Source organism: Lutra lutra, chromosome 12 (assembly GCF_902655055.1).
Source record: "Lutra lutra chromosome 12, mLutLut1.2, whole genome shotgun sequence".
Lineage (NCBI taxonomy): Eukaryota > Metazoa > Chordata > Mammalia > Carnivora > Mustelidae > Lutra > Lutra lutra.
In genome coordinates this window covers 21,894,311-21,913,226 of record NC_062289.1, presented here as the reverse complement: position 1 = coordinate 21,913,226, position 18,916 = coordinate 21,894,311, and the positions used below count along the sequence as shown (strand labels likewise).

Genomic DNA, 18,916 nt, shown 5'->3' with positions numbered 1-18,916 from the left:
TTACATGGTAAGTCATGTCTTTGAGATGGCTGCTCTGAGATTGAAAGCCTGCTGGTTTCAGAGATTAATTACTTAGGGCCTAATTTGACCATTTACTTGAAGATATGCCACTGTTAAATAACCACTTCTGCTTCTTTAAAGAAAATTATTTTATAGTAACATTTTCCCTTATTCAGTATAGACCCAGCTGTATATGTTTATCACTAAATATTGGACATGCCTAAATTTTAATGTATATTAAAACATAGAGGGCATTGTTCTGTATAGGGTGAGACTCATTTACAATCATATTTATCCTATCAAACATCAGATAGAAATTATTTTTGTGATGAAGTCTCTGGTTTGTCATTAAAGCAATTTTTAATATATAGTGTTATAAAAACTTTGGTTTTTATTCTCTTACTGAGCACTGTACAATCTTTAAGCTAATATTTTATTTTTAAGAGACCATTTGGTGTATCGTGATCATTTAACATGAGTGCATTATTGCAATACTCTGAGTTCCTACTGGTTACTCTTGATAAATGCATTTTAACTCATATATTAAAAAAATTTCTTTTGGTATAAATCAGTATTTAAACTCTTATCTCTTGCCTCAGTTGCTTAAATATTTGGTGAAATTAATTATTCTGAAGTTAAGTCATTCACCTTACTGCTCGAATGATATCTTGGTTTCCATGTTCTAAAACAAACCAACAAAAGAAGTAAGAAATAAGTGGATATTGTATTTTCTGCCTTAAATTGTATATTGGTCTATTTTCTTGTGCCTTTGAAGGGTATAATTTTATATATAACTCTGCCGATGTATTTGTGTTCTGGCTTTCCAAACTCTAGGTCCTGCATCAAGGCTATTACATTGTTTTTAGTAGTTTTATTTAGTAGAAATGAATAGTCTGAGAAAGGACCTAGTGATCTGAGAGAGTTAATGAGCCTCCCTAAACATCCAGCTTACTTCCAGGGAAAGACTTGGGTACTGGAGAATAAAGTCTATTGATACTGACAAATTCTGAAATGTATTACTCGTAAGATCGCTTTATCATGAACTCCAGGGAACAACCAAATTGCTTTATCGTAATGGAATTTTGTGAAAATGTGAATACCTCCTAGAAATTACATTTCCAGTTTCTAGGACCTAGAATAAAACAGGCCTGGCTACTAGACTATGCATAGCAAATTATCATGTGTAAAAAAAAAAAATGCTCTTTTAAATCCAAGAGATTACAAAAAAAAAAAAAAAAAAGATGCTAGATACATACCAATTCTACCCTTCTTTTTTTATTCCCTTTAGTGTGGACGATAGTGTGTATTTGGGAGTGATTTTCTTGGTTGGCTTAGAAACATAAAGTTAATTTTATTTAGTTGGCCAAGGAAGCTTGGCTAGCAGGAAAAAATAATTGATTTTTCCTCATTTTTCATCCAGTAATAGAGACCATGCATAGTTACATACCTGAGAATCAACTCCAACAGGGCTTTTGTAATCAATGGAGAAAGCACTGTTTCTATGGGTCACTCAAAATATGCCAAAATCTACCATAACAGAACCACCTCTTTACACATTCAGTGAATGGTTTTTGAGAGGCAAAGCAAGTTGTTTTCCAGGGAAATGTAATCTAGTTGTTGTGATCAGTTGAAGTGTTCATGAAGATAATTCTGCTTCTATAAGAATCATTCATTCATTGATGTATTTTTATGTCTTCAATACACAATCATATAAAGCCAAAGTGACCTGATAACTCAAGAATGGTAAAAGGAAAAAAAAATTAAAACAAGAGTAGAACTTTGTATTTTGCAGTGTTTTTATGTTTCTGAACTCTTCCTCACTGATTACCCCTCAACAATTAGGTGAGTGAAAGAGTGGTCTTGTGATCTACAATCCATGCAGTTAGGTCAATGATTCCTGATGTCACTTAGCAAATTAATGAAAAGCTGAGAGTAGAACAGTATGCTTTCTGTCATCCATCTTATTATACTTATTGAATATCTTTTATTTACAAAATACTATTGTCTCTCTAAATGGCAGTTTAGGGCTGCATACTAGACAGAACATCCAGTAAGGTTTTTTTAAGCATGGGTTGTAAGAATTAAAGAGCTCCCAAGTGTATTTCGATTTACCCATGCCTAGGATTTAAGCTTTATTTAACATTTGGAGTTAATTCTTAAATAGATGACTAGTATATGTAGAATAGGTATGCAAATTTGGGACCAGAGTTGAATTAGTGACACCACTGGAAAAGAGTCTGTGGACCACACTGGGCTGTTGTCCCCTTTTCTTCTGATTGACTTTTGTGCCTCATCTTTATATTACAGAGGAAATATTTTTTTAAATATTGCTCTGAAAGTATCCAAAATACTAACTTACCAGACTGCCAAATTACCAGTATAACATGGATGCCATCTGTCTCCATGGACAGTGATGGATAGATGCTCTTACAGTATAGGTTTGGAAACCTATTTGACCTTAATTTACTGGTTCAATTCCCCTATGCTACTAAAATGAAGTAGGTTAGATAAGTGATTAGTTTCCCCCTTTTTCCTTGGAATTGTGAAGGTTGAGCTCTCAGAATTTGATTAAAGGAGCAGGGAAAGTGGTGGCTTGTCAATTTCCCAGCATCAAATTAAATTTAGCCCAGTTTACTTTAACTAAGAAATATAAAAATGGAACACATAAGAAATAGAGCATATTCCAGATGCCATTTCTTAGTGTGTGCAGTTTTTGGTTTTTGGTTTTTTGGTTTGTTTGGTTTTTTTTTGTTTGTTTGTTTTTTGGGTGGTTTTTTTTTTTTGTTTTGTTTTTGTTTTTGTTTTATATGTGTGCATTTTCTACACCACCTAAAAAAGACAGTTCTGTGGGATGAATGGGTGTGGAATTCAGATCCAGTGTCAGGAGGGCTGTGCCCCTAGATCAGGAGTAAGGAAGGTAATTAGGGATGCTCCTTCAGGAAAACTGGTCACAGTAGCCAGAAAACAGAGCGGTAAATTGAAGCTGTACCCAGTGGGTGCAGTCAGAAAGGGCTGACAAGAATTTCCAAGCACTGAATCAGAAGACCAGGAGGTTTGGGCAGTTCAGAATGTGAAAGCAGACAGTGCCTAGATTCAGAGAGATGAGTAACAATTGTTGGGGAAGTCTGCCAGCCTCAGAGATGCACAAAAGAGGAGGTGCTGGAGGACTCACTCTTGGGGGTTTTGGAAGAACTAGGCAGATTACCAAGGTAAGAGAATACTGACAAAGATGCAGCATCCTTACCTCCTGACTGGAGAAAGCCAATCACTAAAACTAAGACCCAACTCAAAGTGGATTTGCGATATGATTTGAAGTAGAGCAGCCTGAGAAAAAAATCCCAATGTGGCTTAGCACAACATAACCAGGAATAGGGTTTTTCAGAGTATGTCAAGTGGGGTTTAATCCTCGGGGAGGAGACCCACTGGCACTATCTATGGGGAGCCAAGGGCCACCAGGGCAGAGATAAAAGGAAGACTATTTTACAACTAAGCTAACCTATTGAAGAAATGTCCTTATCATTTCAAAGCCGTCAAACAAGATCACAACAGGCTAGCTTTCCTCATTTTTTAAATAAAAGCAATGTTTCTTCTCTGAATTTAGGACATAACATTTTATTTAAAGTGGAATATTTTTCAATTTGTGTATAAACATACTTTTATTATTGCACAAATATTTAACTTAGACTTGAGTGATACTAACAGACTTCACTCTGGAAATGTGTCACACGAAGTACCTGCTAACATGGCTTTATGTCATTTTGGATAACAGTTGCCTACATGAACTCAAGAAACCAATTTTAGTATGCTACCCAGTTTTCTAACTTCACTTATCACAAGAGATTGCATATTTATGATAGTGAAGTAAAAAACATGTGAACATGCATATTTATGATAATGAAGTAAAAACAACCTGCAAGAAAGGTATATAACTGCAGGAAAAATATATATAAACCTTCATAATATTTTACTGACATTTTATCAAATCCATACTCGGTTAGTCCCTTAAAGTGTATAGGTTTATAAAGAGCCAAAACACATTTTGGAAATTTTCACCCAATTATATATATAAAAAATTTTAAAATACTCTTTAACTAGTGAATTAAGTTCTATTCCAGTTTGAAATTCAATTTAGTTTATTTCAGTACCAATAAAATATTTACCAAGTATTTAGATAAATATCAAAGGTTAAATTTTAAATGTTGTTATTGTATAGTTTGGATATTATTAAGATATCATTTATTCTAAGTGATAAAATTAGAAAATGCCCTTCCCAGCATTAACTAGAATATCATTAATATGGGTAGCTTCGTTTCTCTATCTTCTGTGAGGTGTCATTTATTAATACTACTAGAAGGTCTAGGAAACTTCTTTTTTTTTCCTGGAAGTGGATTGTTTTTCAGACAGTCTTATCCCAGTAAATGCATCATCATCTACTGAGTTGCTTATGCCAGAAACTTGAGTCAATATTGATGACTTTTCCTTCTTCACACCTGATATTCAATGAATCATGGTGTCCTGTCAAGTCTACCTCCAAAAATACACACAGCATTTCTTCACTTTTCCACATTCCTCTATTCTCTATTGTATTCCACAATCTCTTCTTTTCCACCTATGCCAGAAGGTTCTATGGGCTACCCCAAGAAATATGAATCACACTCTACAGAGTAAATTGCTCTGTAAATATTCATGGAAGAAAAGGATTTTAAGAAGTGTTGTTAGGTAACTTCTCTCTCTCGATGCTGTTCACGTGCAGAAAAAAAGTTGTTGAGTCAATGTCCAAGTGAGTAGGTCCACATTCGGGGAGCATTACTGATAGACAGGGTCTTGCTTCGGACTTTTGTCTACTTCTGCCTTTATTTCCCCCCTCTCTGTCTTTTAAACTCTTAACCTCTTGCCTCACTCCTTTTCTCTTAACACCTTCTCTCCCTTGAAGTTCCAAGCATGTTCCCATCATCTGCTTTAATCCACACCACAACCCTTTAAGGTAGGTTTTTCTTATATTGCAGATGAGAAAACAAACTCAGAGAACTTTAGCAGCCCATCGCCTGATAAGGAAGATAATGCATATGGGTGTGAGCAGGGTGACACCTGGAAGCAGGGGGATCAATTAGTGAGCTGTGGCAATATTCTGGACCATAATTAAGGTCTGAGTTAGGACAGTGGCAGAGGGAATGTAACTAAGGAGATAGATGAGAGATACAATAAAAAGAATTTCTTTAAAAGTGCCGATGGCACTCTTTAATTAAAAAAGTATAGGATGTCATGAGTATGGAAAGCATATTTCTTTCTTCATGGAACATAAGATTCAACAAGTCACCAGAAATACGGAACAGAAATAAGGGGCAAAGTTCAAAACTTATTTTCAATTAAGTGTCAATATTCTTGGATTCCTGCTGTTTTGGCCAAGGCATTCTTATTTGCTGGAAGGACCTTCTTTCAAATGGTACCCTTCAATTCCCTTCTATGGGAATGCTATCCAGATGAAACCATTAAAAAAAAAAAAAAAGTCTTTCCTACAGTCCCTGAATATGTTTGGAATGGGGCCTGTCTTCCTCTACAGTACATTCTAGAGGGAGTAAAGCAGAAGGTCAGTGTCCCGTGGGATATGTGGAATTAAAAATAGGAGCTTATGAAATGTGGCTTCAGAGAAAAATTTGGGGTGGCGGGCATATCAGGTTTTTTTTTTTTTTTCTGTTTTGTTACTTACTACTCATATGCTAGAGTGAAAGAAAAGTAAAGAAAGGAATTAGTGGAGCCCATAAAAAGGATAATACCACATCACCAAATGGAATAGGGTTATCTCAAAAAGTTAGAAAATAATGGCCAGGGAAATCTTTTCTTTTCAATCAGTGAACCTAACTGCTCCTACCATGCTAACTTGGAAACAAATTCATTTTTATGATAATCAAAAAGGAGATGGAAGGATTTGGGGAAGCTGAATTTTACAGTTCTTCTTTTATTTCAAATCTGGAGAAAAAAGTGAAATTAATCCTTGATTCAAGATAGAACACCGACAACAGATTGAAAAGGATTAATTTCACCCTCTCAAGTAATGAAAGAACCAAAAGTCAAGTCACAGCTATTAGAATGGATTTTTCAAATGCCAAAGGTCATGTGTTAAGTATTTTTAATAAAAATAATTACCAGGCTTACCCATGAAGACTAGGTACAAGAATGTTCCCATAACAGTGACAGCTTTAGGCGGCTTTGTGGGGGAACAGGCAATGAAGTCTGACCTACTAAGCACTGACAACAAATCCTATACAGAAAATAAGATACATTATGCCATTGAATATGAAAAATTCACTGAATACTTTTAATGAACGTTCCAAAACAATATAATTTAGGACATCCAGCCACATCTGCAGAAGGAGAACCTGCAAGGAAAGAATTTGACCATTTGAGACTTTGCCATCTGCTGGTTCTTGCTTGAAACCAACGAAAAGCATAAAAATTGTTAATAAACTTAGCTGCTGCCCATCTATGAGAATGAATACAAGCGACGAAATTACTTCCAAAGATGAATGATAACCATTGAGGGGCTTTGTCTCCAGGCATGTAGAGTGTATAACTGATTCTATTAATTAATTGCTGCTAGACATCGATATTAAGGTATTGGCTATGTGGGAATAATTTATACAATCACTGAAAATCCTCAAATATGATCAAGAAAAATTATTATCTGTCAAAAACTAAGTATTACTCATGTAATCATTAGTATAATTAAGTTCCCCAGGCTTAGCAAGTGATTTGTAGACATACTAAAGCACAATCATTCTCCTTGTTTCAATATGTGCATTGGGATTAGGGTCATTTATAAGACTTAAAAGAGGTCACTCAACAAAGACACACAGCAAAGTAGTAACTGGAAATCATAAGCTTCTACCTCTTGGTCAAAGTTTAATGTTTTCTTTTGTATTTTTATTTTCTATTTGAATTTGCTTTTGATTTTAAAAAATAAATTTGTAGTCTATAGGAAATAACTCTTTTTTATTTGCCAGGGGCCACTTACGGGAAGCTGATGTATTAAAAATTAATTATTTAAATTCAGATTTTATTTCTTTCAAGAATATTTTGTAGGGGCATTTAGGTGAGTAGAATTGCCAAGTAGAAGTTCTATGATTATTTTAGTGTAAAATAATAAAAATATTAGGCTCAAACATTAGATAATCTTTCTGTGATAGTACAAGATGACTTCTGTCTATCATTTAACTCCATGCCTTAATTTCCTTTTTTGTAAAATTGTAAAATGGTAATAATATCTGTCACGGCTACCTTGAAGCATTGAAAAATAAAAGTAAGATAAGTAGTGGATTGTAAATATAAGGTATGATTCTTCATCAAATCTGGGTTTCTTTGCTAGTTTCTAAAACACTTGAGAACAACACATCCACATATGTGCATTTACATGTGGGGGGAAGGGGTGGAGAAAAGAGGAAGGTGAGTATATATGTATTTAAGGCTATATATTCTTTGGGGTCCAGAGACATTATATTACTATTTTTTCACTAGTTTGTCTCTTTAGCCAAACACTGTGAATGAGCACACTTATCAAACATATGTCTGCTTGGCATGTTCCAAAAGACTTTTAACTTTTTTTCCAATCTACATTTCCATTACATTGTCCTATATGTCCCATTGGCTCTAGCCATTAAGAGATTACTTGACCTTCACTTGAAAGTGCTGCTGTACATTGTCATGAAATCTTGAGCTTCCTCTTGATATCCTCTTTGTCTTACGTATCTTTTCTATCCCTTCCATAAAGTTTTACTCATATTTGAAGTCTTTCTTGTTTCATATGTGAAGTCTTTCTTGACAACATGAGACAGTTAATTTCTCCTTCTCTTGTATTTCCATTGTATTTTCTGGGACTCTCTGTTTTAGTATTTAACACTTTGTATTTTCATTGAGCTTACGTGTCTATACCCTCAGCCACAATGGATATACCATGACTTATCTGGATGTTTCTATAGTCCCAAGATAGTGTTTGCTACACAGCAGAGATGCAGTTAATATATTTTGAATGAATAATAACTGTATGAATTAGACTCTCAGCCTCTTGAACTCCCATGGGAGGCAATATTAAATAGTAAAGAATACCAGTTTCAAAATCAGATTATATCAGTTCAAATCCTGCCTCTATCACTTCGTGGTCATATAGGTTCAATGTACTTACTTCTCTGTGTCCTAATCTATGTGATTGTACAAAAATGGTGGCAACAGACCTTAACACAGGGTCATTGTGAGGATTAAAAAAACCTAACTGACTTGGATATATAGGGTGCTTAGACCATTCCCAGGTCTATAGTAAGGAAACATAATATTGTTAACAAGTATTTTTAAGAGTGGCATTTAGTTGGTCACATTTAAAGGGTAATGAGAATGAGATAAATGATCTAGTGTTGTACTGTTTCAGATATATTTTAACTTAAATCATCAGATTAATTCTATTCATGTAAGTTCCCCCTAAAATTATTAAAATGTATTTGTTATATATTTACACTTGATCCTTATTATTTTCAGAGTCTGAATTTGCAGATTCACCTACCTGCTAAAATGTATTTGTAACCCCAAATTAATACCCACAATATTTTTCCAGTCATTTGCAGACTAGTACACACACTGAACCATGAAACAATTGGAATCTCCAGAAGAACACATTCCCAGTTGAGGGTGAACAAGGAGAAACTTCTTGTATTGTAATCAAGTGTCCTTTCTGTGGTCAAATAAATGCCATTTTCTTCTTTTGCATTTATTCATTTACTTTTGCTTTCTGTTGGTGATTTTACTATTTAAAATGCTCCCCAAGCACAATACTGAAGTGCTACTTAGTATCACTTATTGAGTGAGACTGTGATGTGCCTTAGGGAGAAAAATCCATGTGTTAGATAAACTTCATTCTGGCATGAGTTATAGTGCTATTGGCCATGAGTTCAATGTTAATGTGTCAACAATATTGGATAAGATGTCTTTAAGCAGAAATACACCTAAAACAAGGTTATGTATTGATGAATTGACAAAAATGTAAACAGAGGCTCATAAGAACCTAAACCTGTATTTTCCCTAGGAGTAGTATTACCATATTTACAAATTCAGTGTTTGAGGCAACGATATAGAACATGGCTACTGCAAGTCATGAGAATTGTCTGGCATGTCATTGACATTTTAAAAATGCTTAGCCAGTAACTGACTTTACACAATTTTTTAAATCCTTTTACAAAGGCACTTAGTCATTTGTAGAGCAAGAGCTAATTTATAGTAATCTAAAAGAAAGGGCTTTGACTTCAGTTCCCCTGGAGAATAGTGCCCTACGTCTGCTACTTCCACATGATTGAAACAATATCAAAGTCTTCAGCCATTGTGGGCCAGGGACTCAGAAATCCATTCCCTGACTTTGTGTCTGGCCTCCTTCTGACAGTCATTCATTTCTACCACCTCAAAAGAACAACATCAAATGTTTATTTTAAAAATTAATCTAGGGGCCTGGATAGTTCAGTAGGTTAAGTATCCATCTCTTTTTTTTTTTTTTTAAAGATTTTTTATTTATTTATTTGACAGAGAGAAATCACAAGTAGGCAGAGAGGCAGGCAGAGAGAGAGGAGGAAGCAGGCTCCCTGCTGAGCAGAGAGCCCGATGCGGGGCTCGATCCCAGGACCCTGAGATCATGACCCGAGCCGAAGGCAGAGGCTTTAACCCACTGAGCCACCCAGGCGCCCCAAGTATCCATCTCTTGATTTAAGTTCGGTCATGACCTCAGGATCATGAGATCAAGCCCTGCGACAGGCTTCATGCTCGGTACGGAGTCTGTTTAAGATTCTCTTTCTCCTTCTTCCTCTGCCCCCCACCACTCTCTAAATAAATAAATAAATAAATAAATAAATAAATAAATAAATAAATAAAATCTTTAAAAATGATTAATTTAAATGTTCATCAAAGTGTTACATGCACATTATTTTTTCAAACAGGCTTGCAACTAAAACTAATAGACTCTTCCCTTACCAAACCCTGCTCCCATTCCCTCCAGATTCCCATGTTCATCACTCTTTTTTTTTTTCGTCACTCTTTCTTTTCTGGAATTTACCTTCGTGTTTTTTAATAATGTCCTCAGGTAGCTGTCCCTCAATTTCTTTAATTCCCCAGTTTTAGATCTCACCTGCTGGTTTATTTTTATGTGAGTACTTTGCACTCTTTTACATGTCCATCCCTCTTCCCCTTCACCCAACATCTTCCCTCTTTTCTCCTCCTACTCTTCTTTCTCCTCCTCTTCATTTTCATTCTAGTCCTTCTTCTGCTCAGAGGTGTAATTAATTAAAGTAAAATGCACAAATCTTCAGTGTTTATTTCTATGATTGTATTATTTTACTGGAACTGCCATAGCAAACCCCACAGATGAGGAAACCTAAACAAACCCAGTTACTCATTTACTTAGAGCTCTAGAGGCTGGAAGTCAAAGTTCAATGTATCAGGAGAGTTTTTTCTCCCAAGCCCTCTCTCCTTGACTTACAAATGACTCTCTTCTTCCACTGTCTTTACATTGTCTTCTTCTGTGTGTGTCTCTGAATCCCCAATTCTATTTTTTTTAAGATTTTATTTATTTATTTGACACAAAGTGAGAGAGATCACAAGTAGGCAGAGAGGCAGGCAAAGAGAGAAGGAAGCAGGCTCCCTGCCCGATATGAGTCTCGATCCCAGGACCCTGAGATCATGACCTGAGCGAAAGGCAGAGGCTTTAACCCACTGAGCCACCCAGGTGCCCCATGAATCTCCATTTCTTATAATGACATTAGTCATATTGAATTAGGTCTCATGCTAATTGGCCTCTTTAACCTAGTAATTTCTTCAAAGTCCCTACCTCCAAATACACTCAAATTCTGAGGTATTGGGGATTAAAACTTTTGAATTTAGAACAGGGGCACAATTGACCCCATAATGATATATTTTGACAATTATATCTACCCATGTAACAAACGTGAAATAAAGATGCAGAATATTTCCATCGCACTGAAAAGTCGCTTTCTTCCCATAGCCAGTCAGTCCCCCAGTACAACTGCCATGAGCAGCAACTGCTGGTCTGCTTTGTATTACTGTAAATTAGTTTTGCCTATTCTTGAACTTTATATAATGGAATTGTATAGTATGTACTCTTTTGAGCTTATGTCTTATTATTTCCAATTTTTTATCATATTAAATTTTTCTTTACTGAATTCCTGAGAATTCCTTCTTTTTTCCATTTTAGATTCTCCATTTCTTGGATTTCTTATATTTTTCTTTCTGTTTGCCCTCTCATTTTCCTGAAGCACACCCTCATTAGTCTCCTGATAAAGGGAATGGAGATGGATATCGCTGAAACCTTGTATTTCTGAAAAGTCCCTATAGTTGTACTTATATAAGCATATATTCTTATACTTGTGTTATATTTTCCTTACAGTTGGTAGTTTGTTTGTATAGCCTTGGAAGTCCAGGTTTAAAATACTTTAGAATTAGAATGTTGTAAGTACTGGTCTGTTGTTTCTAACTTCAAATGTTGAGAAATCCTACTCCTTACTATTTTTACTCCTGATCATTTTTTATGTGACCTGCTTTTTGTCCTCCATTCTGGAAACGTTTGGATCCTCTCTCCCCATGAGGCTGTAGTGTTTCACAGTAATGTGCCTTAAGGTAGTTGGTTGTTTTTTTTTTTCTTTTCATGCATGATGTCAGACATTCCATAATCCCCTTTAGACTAAAGTCTCAAATTTTCTAGTTCTATAAGTTTTTTATTTCAGGGAAGGGTTCTTGTTTTTGTTTTTTTTTTCTTCAGTAATTTTCTGCCTTCTATTTTTCCTATTTTTTTTTCCTTATTTCATCTTATTAGTTGGATGTTGGAAATTATGGACTAAACCTCTAATTTCTTTTCTCTCCAAATTTCTATGTTCATTTTTTTTTTACCCACTAAATTTTAGGAAATTTCTTTTAATTTATCTTCCAGTTTATTTGTTGAATATTTAACTGATGCAACCAAATTACAAATATCATAATATTTTAAAATAATCTTTTATATTTTCTGTATTTTTATTCCTTTCACAGATGCACTGTCTTCCCTTAGATTATCTGGGTATTAATGATAGGTTTTTGGATCCCTTCTCTGCTCTAAGCACCAGTGCTGTTTCCTTCAAGGACTATTATGTCCTTACGTATTTTTTTCCTTTTCTATAGTAAAGTTTTTTTTCTAAATGTCTGATAGTCTTAAATTTTTGGTTTACATTAAAATGAAATAGGTACTAAAAATTGATTACAATGTGCAAATTCTAGTGCACGAGTTGGGTTATTAAGTGGGAACCTCATTATTAAGGGATTAATCAGAAATCTGGCTGTTGTTTTCTCTAGAACCTAATTTAAAATTCTCTGTAGAGAGTTATTACCTGATATTCTGCCTGGGGAACATACACCTGCTTTTCACTGCTCTGACTTCAGAGGAAGAAAGAAGACTTGGGTGTCTTTGACTTAATAAGTCAAAAATAAGTCCCTTGCCCTCATCTCTTCTCTCCTGTCTGCCTCCTATTTCTGAATCTGTGGATTCTGTTTCAATATCCCTAGAGAATAAAACTGCCAGCTACGCCCAGATCACTGAGGGTTAGTAGATTGATTTTACTGAGTGTGAGTAGGATTCTCAATCCATCTTTTATTTCAACACCATGCTTCAGTCTTGTCTTTCGAGGTACTTAGGAAGCAACAATTTCTAGTCCTCCCTGAACTTTGTCATGTAAATCACCTTATTTTTCATTAATATCTCCTAAGGGGTAATTTAGGTTTCATCTTTCTCCTTTGACTCAGCCACCACTCTTCTCTCAGTTTGCACCTCTTAAATATTTGTTAACATCTCTTATCCATTAGACTCCTATTCTCTATTTCCTTATAGGTTTATACCCTTTAGAATATTTTACTGTCATTTTAGTGGCATTTACAAAGAAGAGGCGATAATGCATGTAATCAGTCGAATTATATATTTTTGTCAAAATCATATGAAGAGGAATGCTGTCAGATAGTGAGAATGGCTTTAATTTGGTTCTGTGGGGTAATCCCTAGCTCTTCTTGCCTCTCTACTTTATTCACACTTAGGTTTGGGTCATTTCTTTGACCCCATCCTGTCGTCCTTACTCTCTCCAATGTTTTAATTTACATCTATTATTTTGCAGAGTATCAAAGTAAGCTGGCTGCCTCCTCCATCAGGCACACAAAATGGATTTATTACTGGCTATAAAATTCGACACAGAAAGACGACCCGCAGGGGTGAGATGGAAACATTGGAGCCCAACAACCTCTGGTACCTTTTCACAGGTCAGCGTTCTCATGGTGTAATGTTGCAAGGTTTTGATGAACTAAATGCTTTAGAAATAAAATATACTCTCACTTCAAGGGAACATTCTTTGTTGTTGTTGTTTTTCCTGACAGGTGACATTTATGGGTCTGAACAAAAATAAGCTTTATATTCTTAACTTATTATTCTCTGTAATGCTTTCCGTACATATTTTGCCTCTGGATCATGATCTTAATAAATGTATCAATTTTTTTTATCCACATTTATCCAGCAATGCTTCTCAGCATTGCTGATTCAACAACAGCGTCTCTTGTCAAATAACTTTTAACTTTTTAACTAATAACCTTAAAAAACCATCTAATCAAATGGTCCCAAGTTTAAGTTACTTTGATCCCTCTTCCCCTAATCTCCAGCATTGAGGATGGAGTTGGAAAATGTGGAGAAGTGTAGTCTGGGAAATAAAGACTGTTCTACTTTCCATAAACTTAAAAGTTAATTCACTTTTGTAGCAATATTGGTGTAACTCATAGTAAGTAAAACTTCTTTATGAAAACCGGACCCAGTTTCTGTGCTGTAGTTAAAGAACATGCATTTTATTTTATAAAATTAATAATCATGTGCTTATTTAATTTTAACTATTAAAACCTTTAATTCATGTCAGGCCAGGTTCCCAGAAAACAGAGACTGAGGTATGCTTCTTGGGGGGGTGAAAGCCCAGGAAAGCACCAGTGAGGGAAGAAAGAAACTGAGAAGGGGCTATGAGAAATCAATGATGGTGACATATCATTGAGCTGGCCACAAGTTTAGAGTAAACAGACTTCACTTGGCCTCCGGGGGTGTCTCCTCGGAGGCCACAAGAAGCACTATGTATCACAGTCAGTGGCTGGAGAGGAAGCCCGTCATTGGTCAAAGTCCACCAATAGGCTATTATCTATTCTGTATCTCCAAACAGCACCTGAGAAGTCAGAGCATCTGGTGAGTATGCAAACATGGAGTTCTCTCCTTGTCAGTGAGTACTTTATATGGTGGTTGCTTGGTTTAAGGTAGCAACGGTACTCAACACGGCCTTATAGCTCTAAGAAGAGCATGAGCTATTGCCAGGGACTTGGGAAGCAAAGCGTATAGCAGTGGCTTGTGATAGGAACTGGTGGGTGAAGTTGAGGAAATCTGGAATGGCACATAAACTGGGTCCAGGAAAATACACAAACTGGAATTCATAACTTACAGCTAATAGATAAAGTAAACTATCATTGCAAATGAGAAAAGGTGAAAATAACCCGTTATTTACTCCTTTCTCTATTTCAAGTACTCAGTAAATTTTTATTTGAAATCATAGTGTGTACACACACACACACACACGCACACGCACACGCCCCATACATTTTAAGCTGCTTGTTCAGCCCACAAGCTGAGACTTGATCAAAACCTGCTTTTTCCCGTCAGTTTTCTTTCCCTTTCGTGACTATAAAATTTTAGCATAATGGTGAGAATTCTTCCAAGGTAGATTGTCAAAAATCACTTTACTTGTTTTATATCTGGACAAAATCTCTTAAGCAGGTATTATTGTTTGTAAGCAGAAGTTACGACACTCTACCACATCATTTAAAAAGCTTAAGAAAAGCCAAGACCCTAAGTCTTTTTTCCTGATGAAATTACAGGAAGAAGGTAACAATAACCGAAGTTGAGGTGAGGCATATGTGCTCAGTGGGATACTTAGTATGACATGTCATTTATTTTGAAAGAAATCGCCAAGATTGAAAAAATCTTGCTGAAAGTTTTAAGTATAATTCCCAAGATATAATACTAGACTAGAAGAAGAGCCTCTAAAGATAATTGTATCCAAGCACCCCAATTTTATTGTGGTATAATTATCATACGTCTCTGTATAAGTTTAAGGTATACAATGCAATGGTTTGACTTTTGTTTATTGTGAAATGATTGCCACTGTCAGTTTAGTTAGCAATCATTATCTCAGATAGGTACAACAAAAAGAAAAAGAAAAAAATTTCCTTGTGATGAGGACTCCTAGGATCTACTTTCTAAAAATGTTGATCTGTATCATACAAAATGTGGAATGCATCCAGAATTTGCAAGTCATCCTCATACAGAGGCTGTGCTAATATTCTCTGTATCACTCCGGTTTTAGTGTATGTGCTACTGGAGCAAGCACCATGCCTTAGTTTTTAGTAGATTTTGACATTTGAAGTCCTGAAACCTTTTTTTTTTTTTAATTTTTCTTCTAAAAGGAAAAGGTGAAAAATATTTTTTGAAATATTATAGAATAATTACTTAAAGGATGAATGTTCTGATTGAAAAACTAAGGATTGGATACTCAATTTATAGAACTATAAAAAGCCAATATGCATGATAAAATGTTCAAACTCAGTAGAGAAATGCAAATTGAAACAAAAATGAGTTAGCATTTTCCTTTGATTAAAGTAATAAAGATATAAAGGAATGATGATACCTTGTTCTGGAATGATGATGCCTTGTTCTTCATTATTTCTGAGAGAAATAATGAATACTCATATACTTCTGTGGGCCAGAAGATTCTGGAATCTCTCTGGAAAGCAATGTGGAGATATGTATTATACACAGGTATAAATATGTGTGTGTGTGTGAGAGAGAATGGGAGAGAGAAAGAGACAGAGATCTTCATAGATATATGATCTAAGTTTTCTACTAAGAATTTATTCTAATTCTGAGCCATATTTTCTGTGAAGTTTTTAACTATAAATAAGTTCATTGTACTATTACTTTAATACCCAATTATAAGAAAAAAAGACTTCAAGTATCCAAATATAGGCAGTTTCCTAAAATATAGCATCAAAATAATATCATGGAATACGGTAGATCTATTACAAATGATATAATGTAAAACTATTAAATAACATGTTAAATATTTAAAACATACTGTTACGTGAATAACTAAACTCTAAATCAACATTAATGTATGAGCCCATATTTATAAATAAAAAATGAATTGGTAGAAAAGTATTTAGAGTAACATATATACCAAAATATTGATAGTGATTGTTATTTATATAACAATAAAATATGTATTTTTAAAATTGTATATATAAAATGAAAAAATTCAAGACTCTAGTGTCATATTATGTCATATCATGTCATATCATATGTCATGTCATATCATACCAAAATTGAAAATTCCTACCACTGAAGCCAATTCCATGTCCACTAAACAGCTAAATGACAAGTGGTCCAGAAAATAAAGAATAGTAGCCCCACAGCCTAGAGAAACTGCTGGCATGAAATGTTTAGTAATTATGATATTTGTGGCAAATGAAATTTAATACATTCAACTCAGTATTTTTTAAAAAGATTTTATTTATTGTCATAAGGAGAGCTCAAGCAGACAGAGTGGCAGGCAGAGGCAGAGAGAGAAGCAGGCTCCCTGCTGGACAGGGAGCCCGATGTGGAACTCAATCCCAGGACCCCGGGATCATGAGCCAAGACGAAGGCAGCGGCTTAACTGAGCCACCCAGGCATCCCCATTCAACTCAGTATTATCAAAGATTCTGACTCCCTAAATATACAAACTTTTAGGATCTTTACTCTACAGAAAGTGAAATCATTAAAAAAACGAAAAGGGCAAAATGTTTGTAATAAAGGCGTCATCAAGGATGGTTCCTTCTGGAGTTTCTGAAGAAAAACTCATCCATGTTTCTCTCCTAACCTCTGCTGGTTGCTGGCAATTTTTGTCATTCTTTGGCTTATAGATATGCCTCACCTGTCTCTGCATAAGGACACCAGTCATTGGATAGACCCCCACTATAAATCCAGGATGGTTTCATCTCAAGATCCTTGACTAATTATATTTATAAAGATCCTATTTCCAAGTAAGGACACATTCTGAAGTTCCAAGCATACATGAGTTTTGAGGTGAGCACGCCTCAACTCGTACAGACTCCTTTTATTTTTCTTCTTGAGGACAATCTTGAGGACAATTATATTCTCTAATAAACTTTATTCAAAAATAAATAATTCAGTCCTGTATTTCATTCTTCTAAAATATATGGGACAATTAGAGTTTTTAATTAACATGTGATATAACTCATTACCCCTCTGGTTTAATACCATTCTGGTCAAAAGCAAAGAAATAGGATGGATTAATTAGCTTGCTATTGGAATAGCTCACAAATGCCCAGTGCCATCTGTATATATTTGTATGAATCTGAACTCCAAATGTGAATTCTTCATTCATCCTGTTCCTTCTTCATTTCAATAATTATAAAGTGAATTTGGGAAGATAAACAATCTGGGCAGTTACATTTGTAAGGTTATGTGATATTTATTATAAAACATAGTCACACAAACTCTATTTTTCATTTGAAATGAAGAAATAAAAGTCTTCATAGAATAGCCTCGTATCCTTAAAACATTAAAAACAAGTTTCGCAGACCTCTGCCTTGCTCTCCCCTGAAGTGTGACCCAACTTTGGCAATGCCTGTTCCTTTTCTAGATGTGAAAATGTCTTCAGTACGACAAAGCATCAAGGAGCCAGAAAGTACTACACACTGGTAGATTGGTTGTGGTTTTGAGTTGTCCCCAGGATATGTTTACTAATTTATGCAATTTCTAGTTTGCAGAAGTAATAGATTTTTTGTATGAATCTGCAGTACTTTAGAATGTACAAGATTTGACCCCATGTTTCCAATACCTTTAAGATATGTGGATATATTGATTTGTCTGTTAGAAAATTGGAAATGTCAGAATGCTTTATTTGGGTGGTATAAATATTCAGGTCTAGAGACTCAAACATTTTTTTTTTACAGTCCTCTTTCTGTTAGACAGGTGTTTTTTGTTATGTGTGTTTTTTACTAGGATAATGAGGCATCTGCAATAACAAAGTAATTCAGTTATAACAAGGATTTTAAATCACTGTTATCAATTTCATTGTGAGATCCCATGTCAACTAAATTTTAAAGTATTGTTTTTAATTTTTGAGTGCTCTTCAGAGAAGGTTATTTGGAATTGAATATAAGAGTTTTCTTGTGTTTCATGGCCAATATACAATAAACATAATGATAAACATGCATTGGTATTTTATGGACTGAAAAATGAGACAATAGCATAGTCTTTCACAACAAGGTTGACATTAAATTCTTTGAATAATGCACCATCTCTAATCATAAGTCGTATAAAATTAGAAAGAGAACAGAAATACAGAGCTTGAAGGCACTTAGTATTGGGGATAGAAACAGGCAGAAGACAATCTGCTTTCAACAATACATTTTTTTACAGCTAAGAAAAGCATTGCTACTTACACCAAATTATACTTAGAAGCCTCTAGGAAACACTCAGGCACAAGCATGCAACCACACAGGCACAAACATACACATACACGCCCACCCTCACATACACACACGCATATTGAGATTGACCTAGAGTCCCTGAAAAACAGAGTGGGAAACACACCATTCATCTCATGCATGGCTCTTGTTTTGCAGAAGAGGTAACAGATCTGAAGAGTGACGTTGTTAAGATCTACCAACCAGACTGTAGGCATTTCAGGTTCTAGTTATGTACTCCTTGTACTACAAAATATTGTCATCTTTAACTCACTGTATTATGAATGACTCTATCATATGAATCTGT

At 35.0% G+C, this 18,916-nt stretch overlaps 1 protein-coding gene and 1 non-coding gene across 4 annotated transcripts in view; one reads left to right on the top strand and one right to left on the bottom strand.

Annotated features, from left to right (window-relative positions):
* The window catches only part of DCC (DCC netrin 1 receptor), a 1,178,115-nt gene that overhangs the window by 962,118 nt on the left and 197,081 nt on the right, over nt 1-18,916 (top strand). For all 3 annotated transcript variants that reach the window (XM_047697659.1, XM_047697658.1, XM_047697660.1), the window contains one exon: nt 13,176-13,317. In XM_047697659.1, coding sequence (XP_047553615.1) covers nt 13,176-13,317 — 142 coding nt within the window. The remainder of the gene's footprint in view (nt 1-13,175; nt 13,318-18,916) is intronic.
* On the bottom strand, nt 15,361-15,467 carry LOC125082746 (U6 spliceosomal RNA). The gene has a single exon (XR_007122072.1). It is a non-coding gene; the product is annotated as a U6 spliceosomal RNA (small nuclear RNA).